General features: G+C 39.4%; 1 protein-coding gene across 1 annotated transcript in view; it reads right to left on the bottom strand.

The window, feature by feature from the left end:
- Window positions 1–20,343, bottom strand: part of PKHD1 (PKHD1 ciliary IPT domain containing fibrocystin/polyductin) — a 426,879-nt gene that overhangs the window by 341,636 nt on the left and 64,900 nt on the right. Inside the window, exons 32-34 of the mRNA XM_060110064.1 lie at window positions 19,592–19,735; window positions 13,095–13,314; window positions 2,852–3,002 (exon numbers count right to left, since the gene is read on the bottom strand). Coding sequence (XP_059966047.1) covers window positions 2,852–3,002; window positions 13,095–13,314; window positions 19,592–19,735 — 515 coding nt within the window. The remainder of the gene's footprint in view (window positions 1–2,851; window positions 3,003–13,094; window positions 13,315–19,591; window positions 19,736–20,343) is intronic.

Below are 20,343 nucleotides of genomic sequence, written 5' to 3'. Positions count from 1 at the left end.
AATGCTACCTACTTACCTTCAGTTGACTGCCCCATCTGAAGGTAACCTTCCCCACCTCTGACCCTCCACTCTAGGGTAGGGGGAAGAGCATGGCATGGGCAACAGTTCCCAAAGTGAGGGCAGCAGGACAGATACCAGCCCCCAAAGAAATTCTGGGAATAAAGGGCTCTGTGGACAAACAAGTTCAGGTAATACTCCACACTACAGCCCTCTCCTAGAATTTTACATTATATACTCACATACTGAATGCTCTCAATAAACATATATATATATATGTTTTATATATAAATATATATATATATATATATATATATATATATATATATATATATATTTAATCCAACTTTCATAAATGTATTTGAGTTTGGAACCCTTTTATCCCAGAATACTTATTAACATTCCATGGAACTAGTGTTCCAAGGTTCTCACATAGTACTTGGACCTAGAGACCAGAACTCTAGTCCTGATAAAGCATCTGGCAGTGTTGGTTCTTTCCAGGCCCAGAAAAGGCAATTGTGTACCTAAGGTCCCCAGACTTCCCAACATCTATAGGACAATCATACATCCCAGGACTGGAGTTTCCTAGGCACTGATATTAGCCTAGTAGGTTTAGACACATGCCCCTCTGGTTCCTAAAGATTAATTGGCTTATTTCCTCCACAATGACTTATGGCTGCATGGGTTATGATGTCAAATTACAGCTGTGTGATTTATCAGGTCACCTCTCTTTATGGACCTCAGTTAACTCATCCCTTGCTGCGTCACTGGTCGGATGGTGTCCAACATTACATCCAACTGTGATGAACTGACTCTTCATGTCCTTCTTTGAACCTCACCTACCTCCATACACGACCTGTCTTCCCTACTGTCCCCTAAAGAGGGGTCTCTTTCCACATTTTTTTTTCTCTTTCATAGTAGAGGACCTTGAACGTGATTGGAACTCAATAAATACAAGCTGTATAAACATTTAAAGATGACAGACACTTAAGGCCCCCAAAAAACTCAAAATTAGTCTTTGAGATGATGGGAAATTCAATGAAATCTAAGAAGTGAAATGATCTGGTCAAAGCAGCAAGCACTATGGAGAAATGATCCTGTATCATTTTCTAGCCCTGAGACTAGCAAATGAGCATGGACAAGAACAACCAACATTGGACATTTACTGTGTGTGAGGTGCAGTTCACAGTGGCTCACATGCTGGAATCCTCATACCAACCCTATTTGGGGGGGGGGGGTGTGTACCATTATTCTCCCCACTTTACAGATGAGAAAACTGATGCACAGAGGTGCTAAGTTGCCTGAAGTCCCCCAGGGAGAAACTGATGTATTCCATTCCCAGCAGTCCAGCTCAAAGCCCCTAACCCCTGTGCTACCTGCCTCTCCCTCCCTGTCACCGGCATTTGCTCAGAGGTGCGCCCTAACAACCCAGCTTATTATTCCCCAGGTGGAGACTGAAGCCCGGAAAGACTTAAAGAATGCTCAGTGTCCCACAGCTAGCCTTCAGCCCACAGCTCTCTTTCTACAGTTCGATGCTAATTCAGCAGCCTCGCTCACTACAGTAAACCTTTGAGACATCACTGCCAGCCAACTGCTGAGAAGGGGCACGGGCATGAAGAGGAGGCTGTGATTAGGGGACCATAGTGCTGCAGATAAAGAATTAAAGCTATCAATACACTGAAAGGAAGAGGTGAATTTGGCAGGGCGGGTACACAATGAAGGAAGAAGCAACAGCCCTGTGCAACAACCTGAAGGTTTGGGAAAGGGGTGTGAAAAGCCTGGGAGGTAACAGGATGGACAGGGAGAGCCCAGGGGGGAGGGGGTGGAAAGGCAGACAGGGAACAGCTTAGAAAGGACAGAAAAATCACGTTATTTGTAACTGCATGTTTTTTCAGCACTAGCCCAAAAGTTATAGAAAAACAGCCCTCGCGAACCCAGGAGGTACAGTTTGGGATTGCAAAGGTTTCATTGGAGCAGCATTCATGAGAGTATCTCCGATCGCGTGTGGCACTTAATAGGCACTCAATAAACATTTATTCCAATAAAAGAGACAAAAGAGGGAGATCTGAGGATCGCTTTCATAAAGAGAAAGACACCTAAGGGAGTAGGTGCTCAATAAATATTATTTTTTATCTGTGTACCATGAGAAGCCTGGAGAATTGTAAAAGATTATCTGATACATTTCCAAAGAGCCCTTTGCCTCTGATTTCAATTTTCGAAAATTCCCTGGGAGGCTGTGGAATCTCCCACAAGGGACTTGTAAGGACACATTCTTACAAAACCCACTTGGAGGGGTGGCTAAGATGATTTAAAAATGGATGGGTGAGGTAGGGAGGCTGGACCAGATGACCCCACAGACTTTTTCCCTATTCGGTCCTAATTTCCACGGCATCCCCTCAGAAGTAGAAGTTTCCACTCTGCTCTACATGGCACAGAGATGAACGGGATGGACCAGGAGACACTGCCATCCCACCAACTGAGGATGGCTGAGTGATTTGGAAACCTTCCAGAAGGGCCTGGTTACACTGTAGGCCATTTATTTCATGGAGAAATAAACCACTGAGAGCTTCTTTCAAACATGCTCACGGAAAGCAGGACAATATGCTGAGATTATCTGTTCAGAATTTGCTTTAAAAGAGCCCAGGCAGCACTCATTTATTTTTGAGAAAATATATGATTAACCATAGTTAACTATGAATTCAGATGCTGTGCATTAGACCAGCTCCTCAAAGTTTGAGAGCATTTAATATTATATATCGCTGCCATTTGGGCTAAATTGTTTTTTTAATGTACACAATATTACAAATTTAATTTGAGCTGTTTGAATCAGTCTGTAAAAAAGATTTGATTATACCTGAGTGTTCTGGCCCCAGCTTTTTTGTATCTCAGTAATCTTGGCGGTAATTGGCTGATTAGGCGTCTCACACTCCATCTTTGCCTCGGTTTCCATGGTAATGGTACAGGAGCTATTATAGATGAGAACTTCATCTCTTTCCACTTTAGGGCTGAAACGAGAGGGGAGGTTAAATGGGGTGTCATCAATCTTAATGAAATGCAATTATTTTTACTCTTATTAATCATTGCAAGCCATTAGCTTGTGGCAACTACAGGCCACCATTTGTCAAATTTTGCAAATTTCTGTAATTTTGTTTCCATTCTTTTATTGTTTATTTGTTTTCCCTTTATCTGCACACCCTGCAATGAAAATGCACATGGTAAATATCTTTCACTGAGGCCTTTCTCTTTTCCAGCTCTATCAGGAACATTAGCAAAAGCTTCTCCAAACCCAACCAAAGAAGCAATGCACAGATAATACTTCCAGTTCCAAAAATGGAAGCAAATGTTGGGAAAATTTTTTTTTTTCTTTTCCCCTTCCCTCTTCCTGTTCTTACACTTAGTGATGGGGGAGTGAATTGCCTGAATCCCCCCAGGGCAGATGGAGAAATTGGAAAACCCACACAACTGGCTAACTGGTCCCTAATTCCAACTGTGAAAAAATGAGTTCATTTAGGCTTTCAATTCCCTCTCCCCAGCTGATGGCAATGAGGCTCTGTTAGCAGTGGAACATTAACTTAGTAAATTAATTAAACTTACTTAACCGCCTAGACTAAGGAGATTCGATATATGTGCCAGTTATACTACCAGCCACTTGCTTTAAAAGTCCTCTTGCTTTAAGGAGAGAAACCAGACTGGATTTAAAATGAAAAACTGCAGTGTAGCATTACAGAAAGTCTAAAAATATGTGGTCCAGAGGAGAGGAGAGCATAGAGTTTGCAGGGTATGACCCCCAACAGGTGTGATATTTACTCAAGAATAATCCTGGCTTTAGTCATTGTTGCAACTAGCTCCAAGATTATTAGTTATAATAATACATGATGTAAAAAAAAGAAAAAAGGGCTTCCCTGGTGGTGCAGTGTTTGAGGGTCTGCCTGCTGATGCAGGGGACATGGGTTCGTGCCTTGGTCCGGGAGGATCCCGCATGCCGCGGAGCAGCTGGGCCCGTGAGCTGAGCCTGCGCGTCCGGAGCCTGTGCTCCACAGCGGGAGGGGCCACAACGGTCACAACGGTGAGAGGCCCATGTACCGCAAAAAAAAAAAAAAAAAAAGCATGATGTTTTACACTTTTTAACAGTTTCATATGTATGATCTCATTTCAGCCGGTAAATTAGGTAGAGGCATAAGAAATGTAACTCAAAGAGATTGGGGATTTGCAGAAAGTCAAACACAAAAATAAGGCAACTCCGAGATGAGAATCCAAGGGGTCCCATCTCCTAGAGCAGTACTCCCAAGTTTTGAGATGCTGATGGGACATCACCACGAAGTTGGCATATCCCACGGGAAGACCAGGATTGGTGATGAAAAGGGCAAAAGGTCACTGCTTAAGAAACTATAACTCATGTCCAACTAGAACATCTATTTTCAAATCAATGTCAAAATGGTTTCTCCCACACTTTGTTAGAAATAATGAGCAGGATAACTATCACATCTACTTCATCTCCTCGTCTTCATGCTAAAACATTCCCAGCTCCATATCCACCCAAGACATGACTTCCATACTCACTGTCTTCTAGACCTACTGTAGATTGGCAATATGTTAATATTGTGCAGCCCAGTTTGGCTGACCCTTGAGGCTGTGGTCTCCCTTTATCGAAGCCCTCCCCACCATGGCACCTAATATTGTGTTCGTTTTGTAGCCCCTAAGCTTAAACTAAGATGGTGGTGAACTCAAAGTCTCAGAGCCACAATTACCTGAGAATTTCACCATGCTGCATTTGTTCAGCCGATTTTCTGAGAAGCATTATAATGCAAAAGTGAGGCTTGAAAGCCAACCAGCTAGATTCGAATCCCCGAGTAGATATTTACCATCCATCTGACATTGTTGAAGACATGACTCTCTAAGCTTTGTTTTCCACGTTTATAAAAATGAAGTTACTAATCATAAAGACTCTCTTTTAAAGAGGTGTTTGGGGGATGGAACAAAATGAAGCCTACAAAAGGACCTGTCCAGAATCTGGTGCAAGGAAGTGTCCAATAAAGTCAGTTCTTGTTATAGTTTTAGGTGGTAGTGACATAGGTGGTATTACTGTTGAAATGTCAATGTGGGAATTTACATTCATTGTTGTTACAGGTCGTCTCACTGATGTGGACCCATTGCTCAAATACATTTTGAATCTGAGCCTGTAATGTAGCTACACATCCATTTAGCTGAGCCATCGTCCAGGGGTAGACAAAGCCACAGGATAAACAAAGCATCTGCTCCTGGAGTGACAGTTGCATGCAAAGATTCAGAAAAGCAAAGCAAAGTAATTTAACTTTCAAATTAAATGTAATATTTAGAAAACTATGGAAATATGATGAAGTAGAATGAAAACTTCACATGGACTTTTCAAATAAAACACCTGACTTCAAAGCAACTTGATTCTGTGATAGGGTACCTTGGGCTTTGAAGCTAGAACCTTTCTTTTGCTACTGGGGGGCAGGGGGTAGGAGGGTTGCTAGAATAGTTTAAAAAGCTCTCCATCACCATTGTCATCATAAATCTCTTATAAAGCCATCAAAAAGGAAATGAAGTTGGTTTTCCACACCATCTAGTTCCTTGTGAATTGGTTCCCAGATTGCTACTCCCATTTCTGAAGGCTCACAAGCCATCTGATTAATAATTCATTCTGGAATTTTGTCAGGGATAATGTAAACTTAGTTGTCTACCTTTTCAGAATTCCCTTTTTTTGCTTCTTAGGCAAGGGAAAGAATATTTGCCTGTCATCTCTCTCTGTTCTGTGCTCCCCTCTCATGTTCATTTCCAACTGTGGATCTTCACTCATATAATCAGGTTTTTATACTCACCATATGATGATCTGGGATACTGACTTGAGCTCAAGGGAAGGAGTGACCTTTACAACCTTTCTTGATCATGGGCTTCCACCTCCTAACAAGACTTCTTCTGCCCTTTCTAGGTTCTTCGTCAGCAAAGGTTAGAGTAAAATGAAATAAGTCACCCTGCCCTCTTTTCATCTGCCTGTAGCAATGCCCGCCAGTTCACAGTGGATTGTTCCATTTTGCTAGTGACTCAAGCAACACAATATATATCACCTGCCATTAGAAGGTCACTCCAGCTGACCGAGTCCTGAACAAATTAAACAAAGCCTGTTTCTTCAGCAAGTCCTCTAACAGCTAGTCCCCCAGTAGAAGACCCTGCTGGTATCTGTCGATGCTGTAACAAGGGTCACTGTGGCTTTCCAGACCGTTCCCGGAGGAGACAGTCTGTTCCCTGCAGTCATAGGCACACGACAGAAGAAGCAGATGTCACAGTGGGGCCACTGATCTTCCCAGGAAAGACTAATGACCATGGTACAGAAGGTCCTTCCCACCTCTGTGATGTCAGGCATAGGCCTGGCCACCATGGCATCCCTGACTCTGCCTTGCATTGTCCTGTGTTTCCAGGCTGCTTCCCACCCTGTGTGCCCTGCTTCCCGATAAAAGAAGAAAGTGAAAACAAATCATGTTATTTTTGCTCTGAAAGAGTTAAAACTCTTTTCTGCTGGCTTAGACTTTTTCACAACCTTTAGCTCATATTTCTTTTCTTTTTTGGCCCTGATTATATGACTAGAAATTTTTTCATTAAAAAGCCATCATCAAGATGAGCAGAGCCACCAGGATATCAAAACTGGACTAACATTTGCAAAATTTCAAAGTTTCTTAATATTACTATGTCATGTTTTCTTCCACAACCATCCTACAAATTAAGGAGCACAGTTGGCCAGATTTAACTATAGACATATATGTACATAGAGAAATACACAGATATAGATGATATGGATGTGCATGCACACACGCATGCACACAAATATTTATTTTGAGGGAATGTGGTAAGAATATTTGGTCCAAATGGTGGCAGAGAGAGTTCTAGAACCTAAGTTTCCTGAGTCCCAATCTATTGCTCTTTCAGTCGGTCCAATCAGATCCAAAACTAAGCAGATATTCTCCTTGGAGGCACTCTCTATGGCAGGCAGTAAAAACACATGCCATCATTCTGTCTCCCTCACTTAGCCTGAAATTGCTTCCTGTCTCAAATCTCCTGGACCCACACAGCCCGGCCAAGGCTCTGTTACTGATGCGGACAATACAGCAACATGCTGAGTACACTGTGAGTAAGAAGCCTTGGGTTCCAGTCCTGATACTGCCGGGGCTTGACTGTGTGACTTTAGAAAGATACTTAGTCTGTTCTTAGAAAAGAATCCAAACTCCTAACTATGGCCTTTGAGGCCTTAATACCTCCCCGAGCTCTTCTCGAGCCACTTTCCCTCCTTCTTACCCTACTCCTGCCCTTCTGACCTCTGACAGTTCATGAAACTTGATGGGTCCTCTGCACTTGCTGCCCCCACTGCCTGATTCTCCATAATGACACTTGTCCTTAGCTCAGCTTAAAAGGCACTTCTTCAGAGAAACCTCCTCTGAGCCGATCCAGTGATCCCACACCTGGGCATATATCTAGATAAAACTATAATTCAAAAAGATACATGCACTCCAGGGGGGGTGGGGTGGGAAGAATTGGGAGATTGGGATTGACATATATACACTAATATGTATAAAATGGATAACTAATAAGAACCTGCTGTATAAAAAAATAAATAACATAAAATTCAAAAAAAATGTAAAAAAATATAAAAATAAATAAATAAGTATCTTTCTCTTGGGGGAAAAAAAAAGATACATGCACTCCAATGTTCATTCCAGCACTATTTACAATAGCCAAGATATGGAAGCAACCTAAATGTCCATTGACAGATGAATGGATAAAGATGTGAGATATATAGACACACACACACACACACACACACACACACACACACACACACACACACAGTGGAATATTACTCAGCCATAAAAAAGAATGAAATAATGCCATTTGTAGCAACATAGATGGACCTAGAGATTATCATACTAAGTAAAGTAAGCCCGACAGAGAAAGACAAATATCATTTGATATCACTACCTACTGCGTGGCGCAGGGAACTATACTCAGTATCTTGTAATAATCTAAAAGGGAAAAGAATCTGAAAAACAACATATATATATATATATATATATATATATATATATATATATATATAATATTTGTATAACTGAATCACTTTGCTGTACACCTGAAACTAATACAACATTGTAAATCAACTATACTGCAATTTAAAAAATAATAATAACAAAAAATGAAATAAAAAAAATTTTAAAAAGCAGCCTCCATTGTTTTTTATCACTTTATACCCCTTATCAGAACATGTGATCATCTTGTTTATTGTCTGGCCTCCTCCTCTACTCTTAAGGACAGGGACTTTGCATCTCATTCACCATTGAGTCACCAGCTCCTGGCACAGTACCTGGAACATAATAAACACTTGATAACTACTGGATGGATGGATGGATGGATGGATGGACAAACTGGGCATATATCTGCCACAGATAGAAATGTCTGTCTTTGCCAAATGACATCAAGTCCATAGTGGTATTGGCTGGCAGGGGGTTAAACCATTTAATAGCAATGGGTTCTTTGCAAAGATCCTGGAAAGTAGTTCTCTGGGTTCACAAGCACAATCTTAACAGGAACCAAGGTAAGCTATTTAGCACATGATAGTCCTAGCACCCCATGTAAAATTTATATTGTGTTTTCTGGTTATTAAATTAGTACATGTTCACTGAAAAAATTACATAAAAACTCAATGAAGAAAACAAATATGATCAGTCTTCCAGCCCCCTAGGGATAGGCACTATCAGCATTTTAGAATACATCCTTCCGGTCTTTTTCCCAATCACCTGTTGTGTGACACATGTACATGTACTATAAACACCATCAGGATTTCAATGAGGCACTATTTTGTGACCTGTACCTTTCACTCCTCAGGATATTGTAAGCATTTCCTTCTTTGGTTAAATATTCTACACCATGGTTTTTCAAGGTTCTTAGTATACTGTCACTTAGATTCATTCTTTATTACTAAACACTTACTTCATTTCAACTGATTTTGTTAATATACCTAAAGCTTTGAAGACTATAGTTCTTCATAAATGTTACATATTTCCAACTGCTTTCTTAAAATCCTGGAAGTAAAATTGCTGGATCAAAGTATGAAGAATTAATAAATGAAACAGAAATGAAGAAAACAATAGCAAAGATCAATAAAACTAAAAGCTGGTTCTTTGAGAAGATAAACAAAATTGATAAACCATTAGCTAGACTCATCAAGAAAAAAAAGAAGACTCAAATCAATAGAATTAGAAATGAAAAAGGAGAAGTAACAACTAACACTGCAGAAATACAAAGGATCATGAGAGATTACTACAAGCGATTGTATGCAAATAAAATGGACAACCTGGAAGAAATGGATAAATTCTTAGAAAGGCACGACCTTCTGAGATTGAACCAGGAAGAAATAGAAAATATAAACAGACCAATCACAAGCACTGAAATTGAAACTGTGATTAAAAATCTTCCAACAAACAAAAGCCCAGGACCAGATGGCTTCACAGGTGAATTCTATCAAACATTTAGAGAAGAGCTAACACCAATCCTTCTCAAAATCTTCCAAAATACAGCAGAGGGAGGAACACCCCCAAACTCATTCTATGAGGCCACCATCACCCTGATACCAAAACCAGACAAAGATGTCACAAAGAAAGAAAACTACAGGCCAATATCACTGATGAACATAGATGCAAAAATCCTCAACAAAATACTAGCAAACAGAATCCCACAGCACATTAAAAGGATCATACACCATGATCAAGTAGGGTTTATCCCAGGGATGCAAGGATTCTTCAATATATGCAAATCAATCAATGTGATAAACCATATTAACAAATTGAAGGAGAAAAACTATATGAACATCTCAATAGATGCAGAAAAACTTTCGACAAAATTCAACACCCATTTATGAAAAAAACCCTCTAGAAAGTAGGCATAGAGGGAACTTACCTCAACATAATAAAGACCATATATGACAAACACACAGCCAACATCAATCTCAATGGTGAAAAACTGAAACCATTTCCACTAAGATCAGGAACAAGACAAGGTTGTCCACTCTTACCACTATTATTCAACATAGTTTTGGAAGTTTTAGCCACAGCAATCAGAGACGAAAAAGAAATAGAAGGAATCCAAATCGGAAAAAAAGAAGTAAAACGGTCACTGTTTGCAGATGACATGATACTATACATAGAGAACCCTAAAGATGCTACCAGAAAACTACTGGAGCTAATCAATGAATTTGGTAAAGTAGCAGGATACAAAACTAATGCACAGAAATCTCTTGCATTCCTATACACTAATGATGAAAAATCTGAAAGAGAAATTAAGGAAACACTCCCATTTACCATTGCAACAAAAAGAATAAAATACCTAGGAATAAACCTACTTAAGGAGACAAAAGACCTATATGCAGAAAACTATAAGAAACTGATGAAAGAAATTAAAGATGATACAAACAGATGGAGAGAGATACCATGTTCTTGGATTGGAAGAATCAACATTGTGAAAATGACAATACTTCGCAAAGCAATCTAGAGATTCAATGTAATCCCTATCAAACTACCAACGGCATTTTTCACAGAACTAGAACAAAAAATTGCACAATTTGTATGGAATAGCCAAAGCAATCTTGAGAAATAAAAACAGAGCTGGAGGAATCAGGATCCCTGACTTCAGACCATACTACAAACCTACAGTAATCAAGACAGTATGGTACTGGCACAAAAACAGAAAGAGAGATCAATGGAATAGGATAGAAAGCCCAGAGATAAACCCATGCACCTATGGTCATCTTATCTTTGATAAAGGAGGCAAGAATATACAATGCAGAAAAGACAGTCCCTTCAGCAAGTGGTGCTGGGAAAACTGGACAGCTACATGTAAAAGAATGAAATTAGAACATTCCCTAACACCCTACACAAAAATAAACTCAAAATGGATTAAAGACCTAAATGTAAGTCCAGACACTATCAAACTCTGAGAGGAAAACATAGGCAGAACACTCTATGACATAAATCACAGCAAGATCCTTTTTGACCACCTCCTAAAGAAATGGAAATAAAAACAAAAATAAACAAATAGGACCTAATGAAACTTAAAAGCTTTTGCACAGCAAAGAAAACCATAAACAAGACAAAAAGACAACCCTCAGAATGGGAGAAAATATTTGCAAATGAAGCAACTGACAAAGGATTAATCTCCAAAATATACAAGCAGCTCATGCAGCTCAATATCAAAAAAACACACAACCCAAACAAAAAATGGGCAGGAGACTTAAATAGACATTCTCCAAAGAAGATATACAGATTGCCCACAAACACATGAAAGGATGCTCAACATCACTAATCATTAGAGAAATGCAAATCAAAACTACAATGAGATATCATCTCACACCAGTCAGAATGGCCATCATCAAAAAATCCACAAACAAGAAATGCTGGAGAGGGTGTGGAGAAAAGAGAATCCTCTTGCACTGTCGGTGGGAATGTAAATTGATACAGCCACTATGGAGAACACTTTGGAGGTTCCTTAAAAAACTAAAAATAGAACTACCAAATGACCCAGCAACCCCAATACTGGGCACACACCCTGAGAAAACCATAATTCAAAAAGAGTCATGTACCACAATGTTCATTGCAGCACTATTTACAATAGCTAGGACATGGAAGCAACCTAAGTGTCCACTGACAGATGAATGGATAAAGAAGATATGGCACATATATATATACAATGGAATATTACTCAGCCATAAAAAGAAACAAAATTGAGCTATTTGTAATGAGATGGATGGACCTAGAGTCTGTCATACAGAGCAAAGTAAGTCAGAAAGAGAAACCAAATACCGTATGCTTACACATATATATGGAATCTAAAAAAAAAGTTCTGAAGAACCTAGTGGCAGGACAGAAATAAAGATGCAGATGTGGAGAATGGACTTGAGGACACAGGGAGGGGGAAGGGTAAGCTGGGACGAAGTGAGAGAGTGGCATGGACTTATATACACTACCAAATGTAAAATAGATAGCTAGTGGGAAGCAGCCGCATAGCACATGGAGATCAGCTCAGTGCTTTGTGACCACCTAGAGGGGTGGGATAGGGAGGGTGGGAGGAGATGCAAGAGGGAGGAGATATGAGGATATATGTATATGTATAGTTGATTCACTTTGTTATAAAGCAGAAACACACCATTGTAAAGCAATTATGCTCCAATAAAGATGTTAAAAAGTAAATAAATAAACAAACAAACACGGGCTGTCTTAGGACATCAGAAATTCTGACTGCCATGGAAAGGGCTGGTTCTTGCTTTTCCTCTGGGTAGTTGGTCTTGTTTAGTTTTATCTTTTAATGGGGAAAGAGGCCTTTATTAAATAATCGGATGTAACCACTCTATCTAGATAAGAAATAAAGAAGGACGCAGGGCCACATTCAGCACTGAAATATCACACTTCACAGAAAGGGAGCTGCTTGCAGAAATGAAGGTCATCCAGAGCAACCGACAGGGCCACACTTTTTTTTAAATGTGTTTAGAAAAGGGGATTTTTACCTGGAAAGTTGTGGTATTTATTTGTTTGCTTTTTAAGTTCAAAAACTTATAAGCTTATGGCTTCTAAATCCTAGATCTACAGTCCTTTGGCCCATGCATCCCCCTTTCTTCTGAATAAACATTGCACAATCTGCTGGATTTCTCTATGACTTTTTCTCATACTTGTGAATCTGTTTGGAAAGAAAAGAAAAAGGAAACGGGAAAAGAGCCTTCTGTTTTTCATAATGTCTAATCTTTTTCCCCCATTGGCATTCACCAGATGTTGCTCTGGATCGGAAGATAAATATTAAAATCTAAGCAAGAACAAAGCAGGCTGTTTACTGGGCAGATTTTTCAGATGTTCTCTTGAACACTTGAAAAGACAGGAGACTCTTTGATATGCAGACTGGCTGGAATCCACAATGGAACAGTCCCTCCAACAAGAGGGTTGGCCCTAGGGCTGTGTCCACACAGCCTGCCATTCCTGAGAATTCCATTAATCCACTGGCTGTGCATTCGTGGGGAAGGTCAGGGAGGGAGAGGACTGGGTTACCTGATGAAGAGGCCTGAGAAAGATGGAAAGATGGACTCCGTCCAACGATCTTGTGCACAGATGCATCGGGAACTCTCTTCACAGGTGTAGAAATAAGGCCATGATTCGGGCAGGCTCTCTGTCCCCACAGCGACAGTCAAATCACACTGCACATAGCTGCAGCCAGAGGTCTCACAGTTCTCCTCCTCAGGCCTCAGGCCACACAGGAAAGCCAAGGACACTGCATGAAACGGTCAACGTTCGGTTAGGTAATAACCACAGAAAGAACTAAAGGCCTTACTTTGTTACATCAACCAAGCCCATGTGTTTTTCCTTGACCAATAGGAAAATAAACTTATTCATTTACTCTTCTTAAAAGTGTATTATGGGGCTTCCCTGGTGGCGCAGTGGTTGAGAGTCTGCCTGCCGCTGCAGGGGACACGGGTTCGTGCCCCGGTCTGGGAAGATCCCGCATGCCACAGAGCAGCTGGGCCCGTGAGCCATGGCTGCTGAGCCTGCGCGTCCGGAGCCTGTGCTCTGCAACAGGAGAGGCCACAACAGTGAGAGGCCCGCATACCACCAAAAAAAAAAAAACACAAAAAACAGTGTATTATGTATACACAATCCACACAGAAGATACAAATCATGTTTTCGTAAAATATGAATCATCTAGTCAGAAAACTCATGTGAATGTACCATAAATTCAGCCAACATAAGCCAATACCGTCAAGATGCTCTCCAGTCTATGTGCTCCTGGCCAAGTCTACCCACTTCCTCCTCATTCTCAGAAAAAAACACTTGCATTTTTTAAATAGTTTTCTCACATGGGTTTGTATCCTAAACAGGAGATTGCTGAATTTTACTTCTTTTTGAACTTTAGAAAATAGACTACATGGCATAATATCCTTAGACCTGCTTTCTTCACTCAATATTATGTTTCCAAGATTTAGCCCTATTATTGCATATAACTGTTGTTCAAACATTTTCACTGCTGTTCAACATTGCATTCTGTGAAAGTACTACAATATATTTACCTATTCTGTCACCAATGGACTTTTGGGTAATTCCCAGGTTTTGCTACTACAAACATGTACGGAATTTTCTCTAGGGTATATGCCTCTAAGAAAATTGTCTGCTCATAGGGTAGGTGCAAGTTCAACCTTACAAGACAGTGCCATGTTGTTTCCAAAGTGGTTGTGTCATTTCACATTCCTACCACCTGTATTTATGACTTCCCAGTAACCCACATAATTGTCAGCACTTAGGATTATCAGACTCTTAATTTTGGCCAGTCCAGTGAGTATACAAGAGCATCTCATTGTGGCCTTAATTTGAATTTTCATCATTACTTTTTAGGTTGAGCAAGTTTTTATATGTTTAGTAATAACATATTTTCCTTTCTATGAAATTCCCATTTCTGTCATTTGCCTTTTTTTCTATTGGAATGCTTGTCTTTTCCTTATTGATTTGTGAGTTTTATATTCTGGGTACTAATCCTACAGAGGTTATATGCTTATTAATACCTTCTCCAGATTTGTGGCTATACTTTTCATTCTCTTTATGGGATCTCTTGATTAACAGAAGTTCTTGGTTCTCATAGAGTTATGACTATTAACATTTCATAAAGAAGAATAGCAATGATTTGAAGCCCTCTGACCCTGAGACCATTTCTTTCCAGGTCATGAGACACAATGTAAAAAGCAACACCAAGCCAGACTGGCAATAACCTTTAACAGGAGGATGAACAAATCTCTACATGAGATGGTTTGGGAGCATCTCTGCCTGAAAACCTTAATAAAATAGAAAAGAAAATTTTTCTCTAGCCTTTTACCTCTACAGCTAGCTTGTTCATGCAGGTATGTAACACGTTATCAAGGGCTATGAGCTGGAAGCTAAGAGGTCTGCCTACATCACAGGGCTGCATGCAGCAAGGGATAAGACAAGTACATGAGAGGGTTTGCCGTTATTCAATCACACACAAATAGTATTATTATTGCTGGTATATTCCAAAGCACCTAACACATAGTAGGTTCTGTGACTGTGTTCCCAAAGAATTACTGCAATTAAAATGTCTGGAAAGTAAGAGTCTTGTATGGATAGAGGAAACATGAGAACTTTCCAGTTAGTAAGCCCTGGGGCAAATAAAAACAGGCTTAACACCTATAAAATAATGAACTCATTATGGGTGATTAGGTGGATGCAAATTGACAAGGTGGATTATGAAAAGTGCCCAGTGTTGGGGATCAGAATCCATGGATTTTACTCAAGGTTCTGCCACAAGATAGCTGTGCAACCTTAATCACTTTAGCTTTTCATGCCTCATGGAAAAGTCAAAGTTTCCATGAAGAAGTCATGTGGTATAACTCAAGATATAAATGCAGGAAACCAAAAGACAAAGATCTTGCTGATTTTAAACAAATACAGAGTATTAGACTGACAAGATGCTTTAGCAACCTATCATATGAAAAAAGAAAATTCTTCTTTTGTTAGAAGTACAATTTGGGGGAAAAGTAAAGATGATGACCCCAAAAGCAGCAACAGGGCTTTTTTAGAGCTCTACATTTCTTAACTTTTATTGAAGTATAGTTGATTTACAATATTATGTTAGTTTCAGGTGTATAACATAGTGATTGCATATTTTCACAGATTATACTCAAGAAGCTCAGAAGAGAAATACCAAAATGTTTACTTGCTGTAAAGTTTCTGATACAGTAGGTCCCAAGGATTCGTACTGTTAACAAACTCCCAGGTGCTGCTACTGTTGCTGCTCCAGTAATAATATTTTTTTTAGTAATTCTCAATAATAATATCATTGAGAAGCACTGTGTTAGAAGGACTGAAATTATTCAGCTTTCCCAAGGGCTACCAGTTGATTAAGGTTGAAAAAGTAGACTGGGAGCATTAGTTAGATTAGTTAGATTTCCCTGAGAAAGGAAACTGTGAAACACTTGTATGGGTCACTGCTGTGAAAGTGCCCGCTAAAAAATTTTTTTAAATATAACAGATTCTTAACTAAATTGGTTCTGTGCAATCCTATCTGAAAGTAGGGGAATTATTTAGTAGCTTTTAATAATTTATGAGACACACCCCTTTGACAATTTGATGTACACTGTAGACCTACTTCCTACAAAAAAAAAATACACAGTCATATTCTCAAAATGTCTTATCCAATTTCAGGGATACATAGAATCCCCAACTCCCATCCTGGATCTTAAGTAAGAAACCAGTGGAGTGACAAAGGATTAATCACCAAAATACACAAGCAGCTCATGCAGCTCAATATCAAAAAAACAAACAACCCAATCAAAAAATGGGCAGGAGACCTAAATAGACATTTCTCCAAAGAAGATATACAGATTGCCCACAAACACATGAAAGGATGCTCAACATCACTAATCATTAGAGAAATGCAAATCAAAACTACAATGAGTTATCACCTCACACCAGTCAGAATGGCCATCATCAAAAAATCTACAAACAATAAATGCTGGAGAGGGTAGGAGAAAAGGGAACCTTCTTGCACTGTTGGTGGGAATGTAAATTGATACAGCCACTATGGAGAACAGTATGGAGGTTCCTTAAAAAACTAAAAATAGAACTACCATATGACCCAGCAATCCCACTACTGGGCATATACCCTGAGAAAACCATAATTCAAAAAGAGTCATGTACCACAATGTTCATTGCAGCACTATTTACAATAGCTAGGACATGGAATCAACCTAAATGCCCACTGATAGATGAATGGATAAAGAAGGTGTGGCACGTGTATACAATGGAATATTACTCAGCCATAAAAAGAAACAAAATTGAGTTATTTGTAGTGAGGTGGATGGACCTAGAGTCTGTCATACAGAGTGAAGTAAGTCAGAAAGAGAAAAACAAATACCATATGCTAACACATATATATGGAATCTAAAAAAAAAAAACGGTTCTGACAAACCTAGAGGCAGGACAGGAATAAAGACGCAGACATAGAGAATGGACTTGCGGACACGGGGAGGGGGAAGTATAAGCTGGGACAAAGTGAGAGAGTGACATGGACATATATACACTATCAAATGTAAAACAGGTAGCTAGTGGGAAGCAGCCGCATAGCACAGGGAGATCAGCTCGGTGCTTTGTGACCACCTAGAGGGGTAGGATAGGGAGGGTGGGAGGGAGACGCAAGAGGGAGGGGATATGGCTGATTCACTTTGTTGTGCAGCGGAAGCTAACACAACGTTTTAGAGCAATTATACTCCAATAAAGATGTTAAAAAAAAAAAAAAAGAAATCAGTGGAGTTGGATTCCACCAGTTCCTCTCCATCTTTATAGACACTGTACTTAAAAGTCTTTTAAAAGACTTTTTTTAATTTTAATTTTATTTCATTTATTTTTTTATACAGCAGGTTCTTATTAGTTAACTATTTTATACATATTAGTATATTTATGTCAATCCCAATCTCCCAATTCTTTTTTAATGAAAGAGGAAAATAAATTATCCATTTCCCCAGAGTAAATGAGCGGCCCTTGTACAATCAATGAGTGTTTGCTGACACCTAGTGACAATGGTAAAAGTTACAGCGCCTCACTCATGTTTTCCTCTTCTAAAAATCAAGGAATTTTGAGAATTCTTTTTCTAAATTTAATCAAATCTTTTAAAACATAATAATTTATTTTATTCCTCTCCTATGAGTTATAAAACTCCCAATAACACAATTTACCTGACCCTGAAACTTCACTGGTTTTTAGTTTGTACTTCTGGTTGAAACTAGATGTCTTGAAATAATAGCAAAGAGTTGATTAATTTAAATAGTGTATATGTGAAAGCCCCCCGCCCCCTCCAAAAAAACTGTAGCAGTATTTGTTAAATATTAGGACCTAGAAATGGGGAGTCGGTTTTATGTTTCCACCATTTCCCAATTCCCGTATTTATTCTTTCATCAAACATTAATTTTTCACGTCCCCTAAGCCAGGACAGTTCTAGGCACAGGAGTTAGAACAGACAAAGAAACAGACATATTAACTTCAATTTTGTACCACATCCTAAATTTCCTATTGTGGAATCTTAAGTAGAATAGATCTCTCGTCTGTGATGTTCTGCTCATATACATGATGGTAATAGGACACTCGATTTCTAGTATTGTAAGCAAGGATTCTTTCTCCTCTCCCCTCCTTTCCTCCTCCTCTCCTTCCTCCCAATCCCCATCACCACCACCACTCCTCCTCCTTCTGGTCTAAGACAATCCAATGTAAACTGCCATCACAACAGTATTATCCATCATGGAATTTTTGTCCAAGCTCAAAAGTGATGATTTTATCACTGTAAATCTTTCACCAACATTAAAGTTGCAGACACAGAAATTAGGAATATAACTTAAAGCATTTTACAGAAAACATGAGTACAAATGATTTTTAAATGCACGGGTATAAGATCTATCATTATGCAAACCAAATAACCACCTGGCTTAGCTGACCCTGTAGTGATAATAGTAATTTCATCCCTGAGACTTTTTTTTCTGAAGCTCAGTGGGTAATAAGCATGTGTTGTGAGCCCCATCATAGAAATATCAAAGCTTTGCACCTTCCATTCTAAACCCTCCACCCCACAAAGACATGGCTTCCCATGCCACAATTTACGTGATGGCTACAAAGCTTAAAGCAGTGAGAGATCGTGGTGCTTTACTGAGTAAGGGCTCAGGTAATTATCTGGACTTTACAGAATAAAAGGATAATGTTAATGTTGGCCTTTTTTTCCTATAATAAGATTCAAGACCTGAGCACACTAATATGCAAGAGCTCTGCAGCAGAATGATCTAATCCCTTCACTACACCTCCAGAAGGCAGACATTTTCAGCAGCCCCACCTCAGAGCAAGATGTGATTGTTTTCTCCACGATGCCTAGGCTTTCACTGAAACTAGTACTCACCACTCAGAGCTACTTTCTCCATCTTCATATGACTGCCGTCAAGAACACAGACCTACTAGAGAATGGACTTGAGGATATGGGGAGGGGGAAGGGTAAGCTGGGACAAAGTGAGAGAGTGACATGGACATATATACACTACCAAACGTAAAATAGATAACTAGTGGGAAGCAGCCGCATCGCACAGGGAGATCAGCTCGGTGCTTTGTGAACACCTAGAGGGGTGGGATAGGGAGGGTGGGAGGGAGGGAGACGCAAGAGGGAAGAGATATGGAAAATATGTATATGTATAACTGATTCACTTTGTTATAAAGCAGAAACTAACACACCATTGTAAAGCAATTATACTCCAATAAAGATGTTTAAAAAAAAAGAACATAGGGGATAAATGTTGTCATTAATATGACAAAAGCTATTATGACTCATCTTAACAGGTGGTCCCCCATTCTAACTACCATTTTAGATGGGGATCAATGAATTTTTTTTCCCCAGGAACACATAGAAAAATTTAAAGTCAATTACAGCATTAATTATCAAAAAAATGGAGTTAACCAAAGTATGTCATTTTCATATACACTCTTTAAAAAACGAATATGGCATTTTTCCTGACCATCCAGGGGCAGAACCAGGCAGCTGAAGGCAGACACTGTCGCGTTAGCCAAGACTTGGCAGGGAGCACCACACACAGCAGCTGAGATGTTCTCGGGAGAAAATCCTGCTCCAAACACATGCACAAGCCTTCCACCCAGGCAGCCTTTAAAGACAAAATGATGAGTTCACCATCATGGAGGCAAATCTTTCTTTACTCAGAATTCAAACCCATGCTTTCCTGCTCCCCTTCATTCTTTCTATGCCCTCCTGAGTCCACACACTGGCCTTAGATTCCCTGTTTTCTCAGTTTCTTCTCACTAAGCTCTGGCCTCCAAAGCCTGGAGCCCTTATTCTGTCAAACCCCAATAATTCAACAACCTACAAAATGTGTAAAAATTCCTGTGTAGAAAAATAATGCTTATTTATAGTTCTTAAAGTTTTTATACAGAAGAGTATAAAGTGAAAGAAAAACTTCCCCTAACTACTTATCTCACTCCCCAGAAGTGTCCATGTATAGAATTTCTTGTGAATTCTTCTTGAATTTTCAAAGCAAATAGGTTTTTTTTATACAAAGGGATCATTCTATACATAATATTCTACAACTTTTTTAAAAAATTAGAAGTGGAGCATAAACATTTTCCCAAGGCTATATATACAGATCTAGCTCATCATTTTAATAGCCACTTAGAATTCCATCATATGATTATGCCATAATTTATTGAGCAATCTTCCTATTGATTGATAGTTCCATAATTTCTCCTCTTTTGCTGC

The sequence above is a fragment of the Mesoplodon densirostris genome, chromosome 10 (assembly GCF_025265405.1).
Source record: "Mesoplodon densirostris isolate mMesDen1 chromosome 10, mMesDen1 primary haplotype, whole genome shotgun sequence".
In the NCBI taxonomy this organism is placed as follows: Eukaryota; Metazoa; Chordata; class Mammalia; order Artiodactyla; family Ziphiidae; genus Mesoplodon; species Mesoplodon densirostris.
The sequence above is the reverse complement of the archived record's forward strand: the minus strand, read 5'-3'. Positions and strand labels throughout refer to the sequence as shown.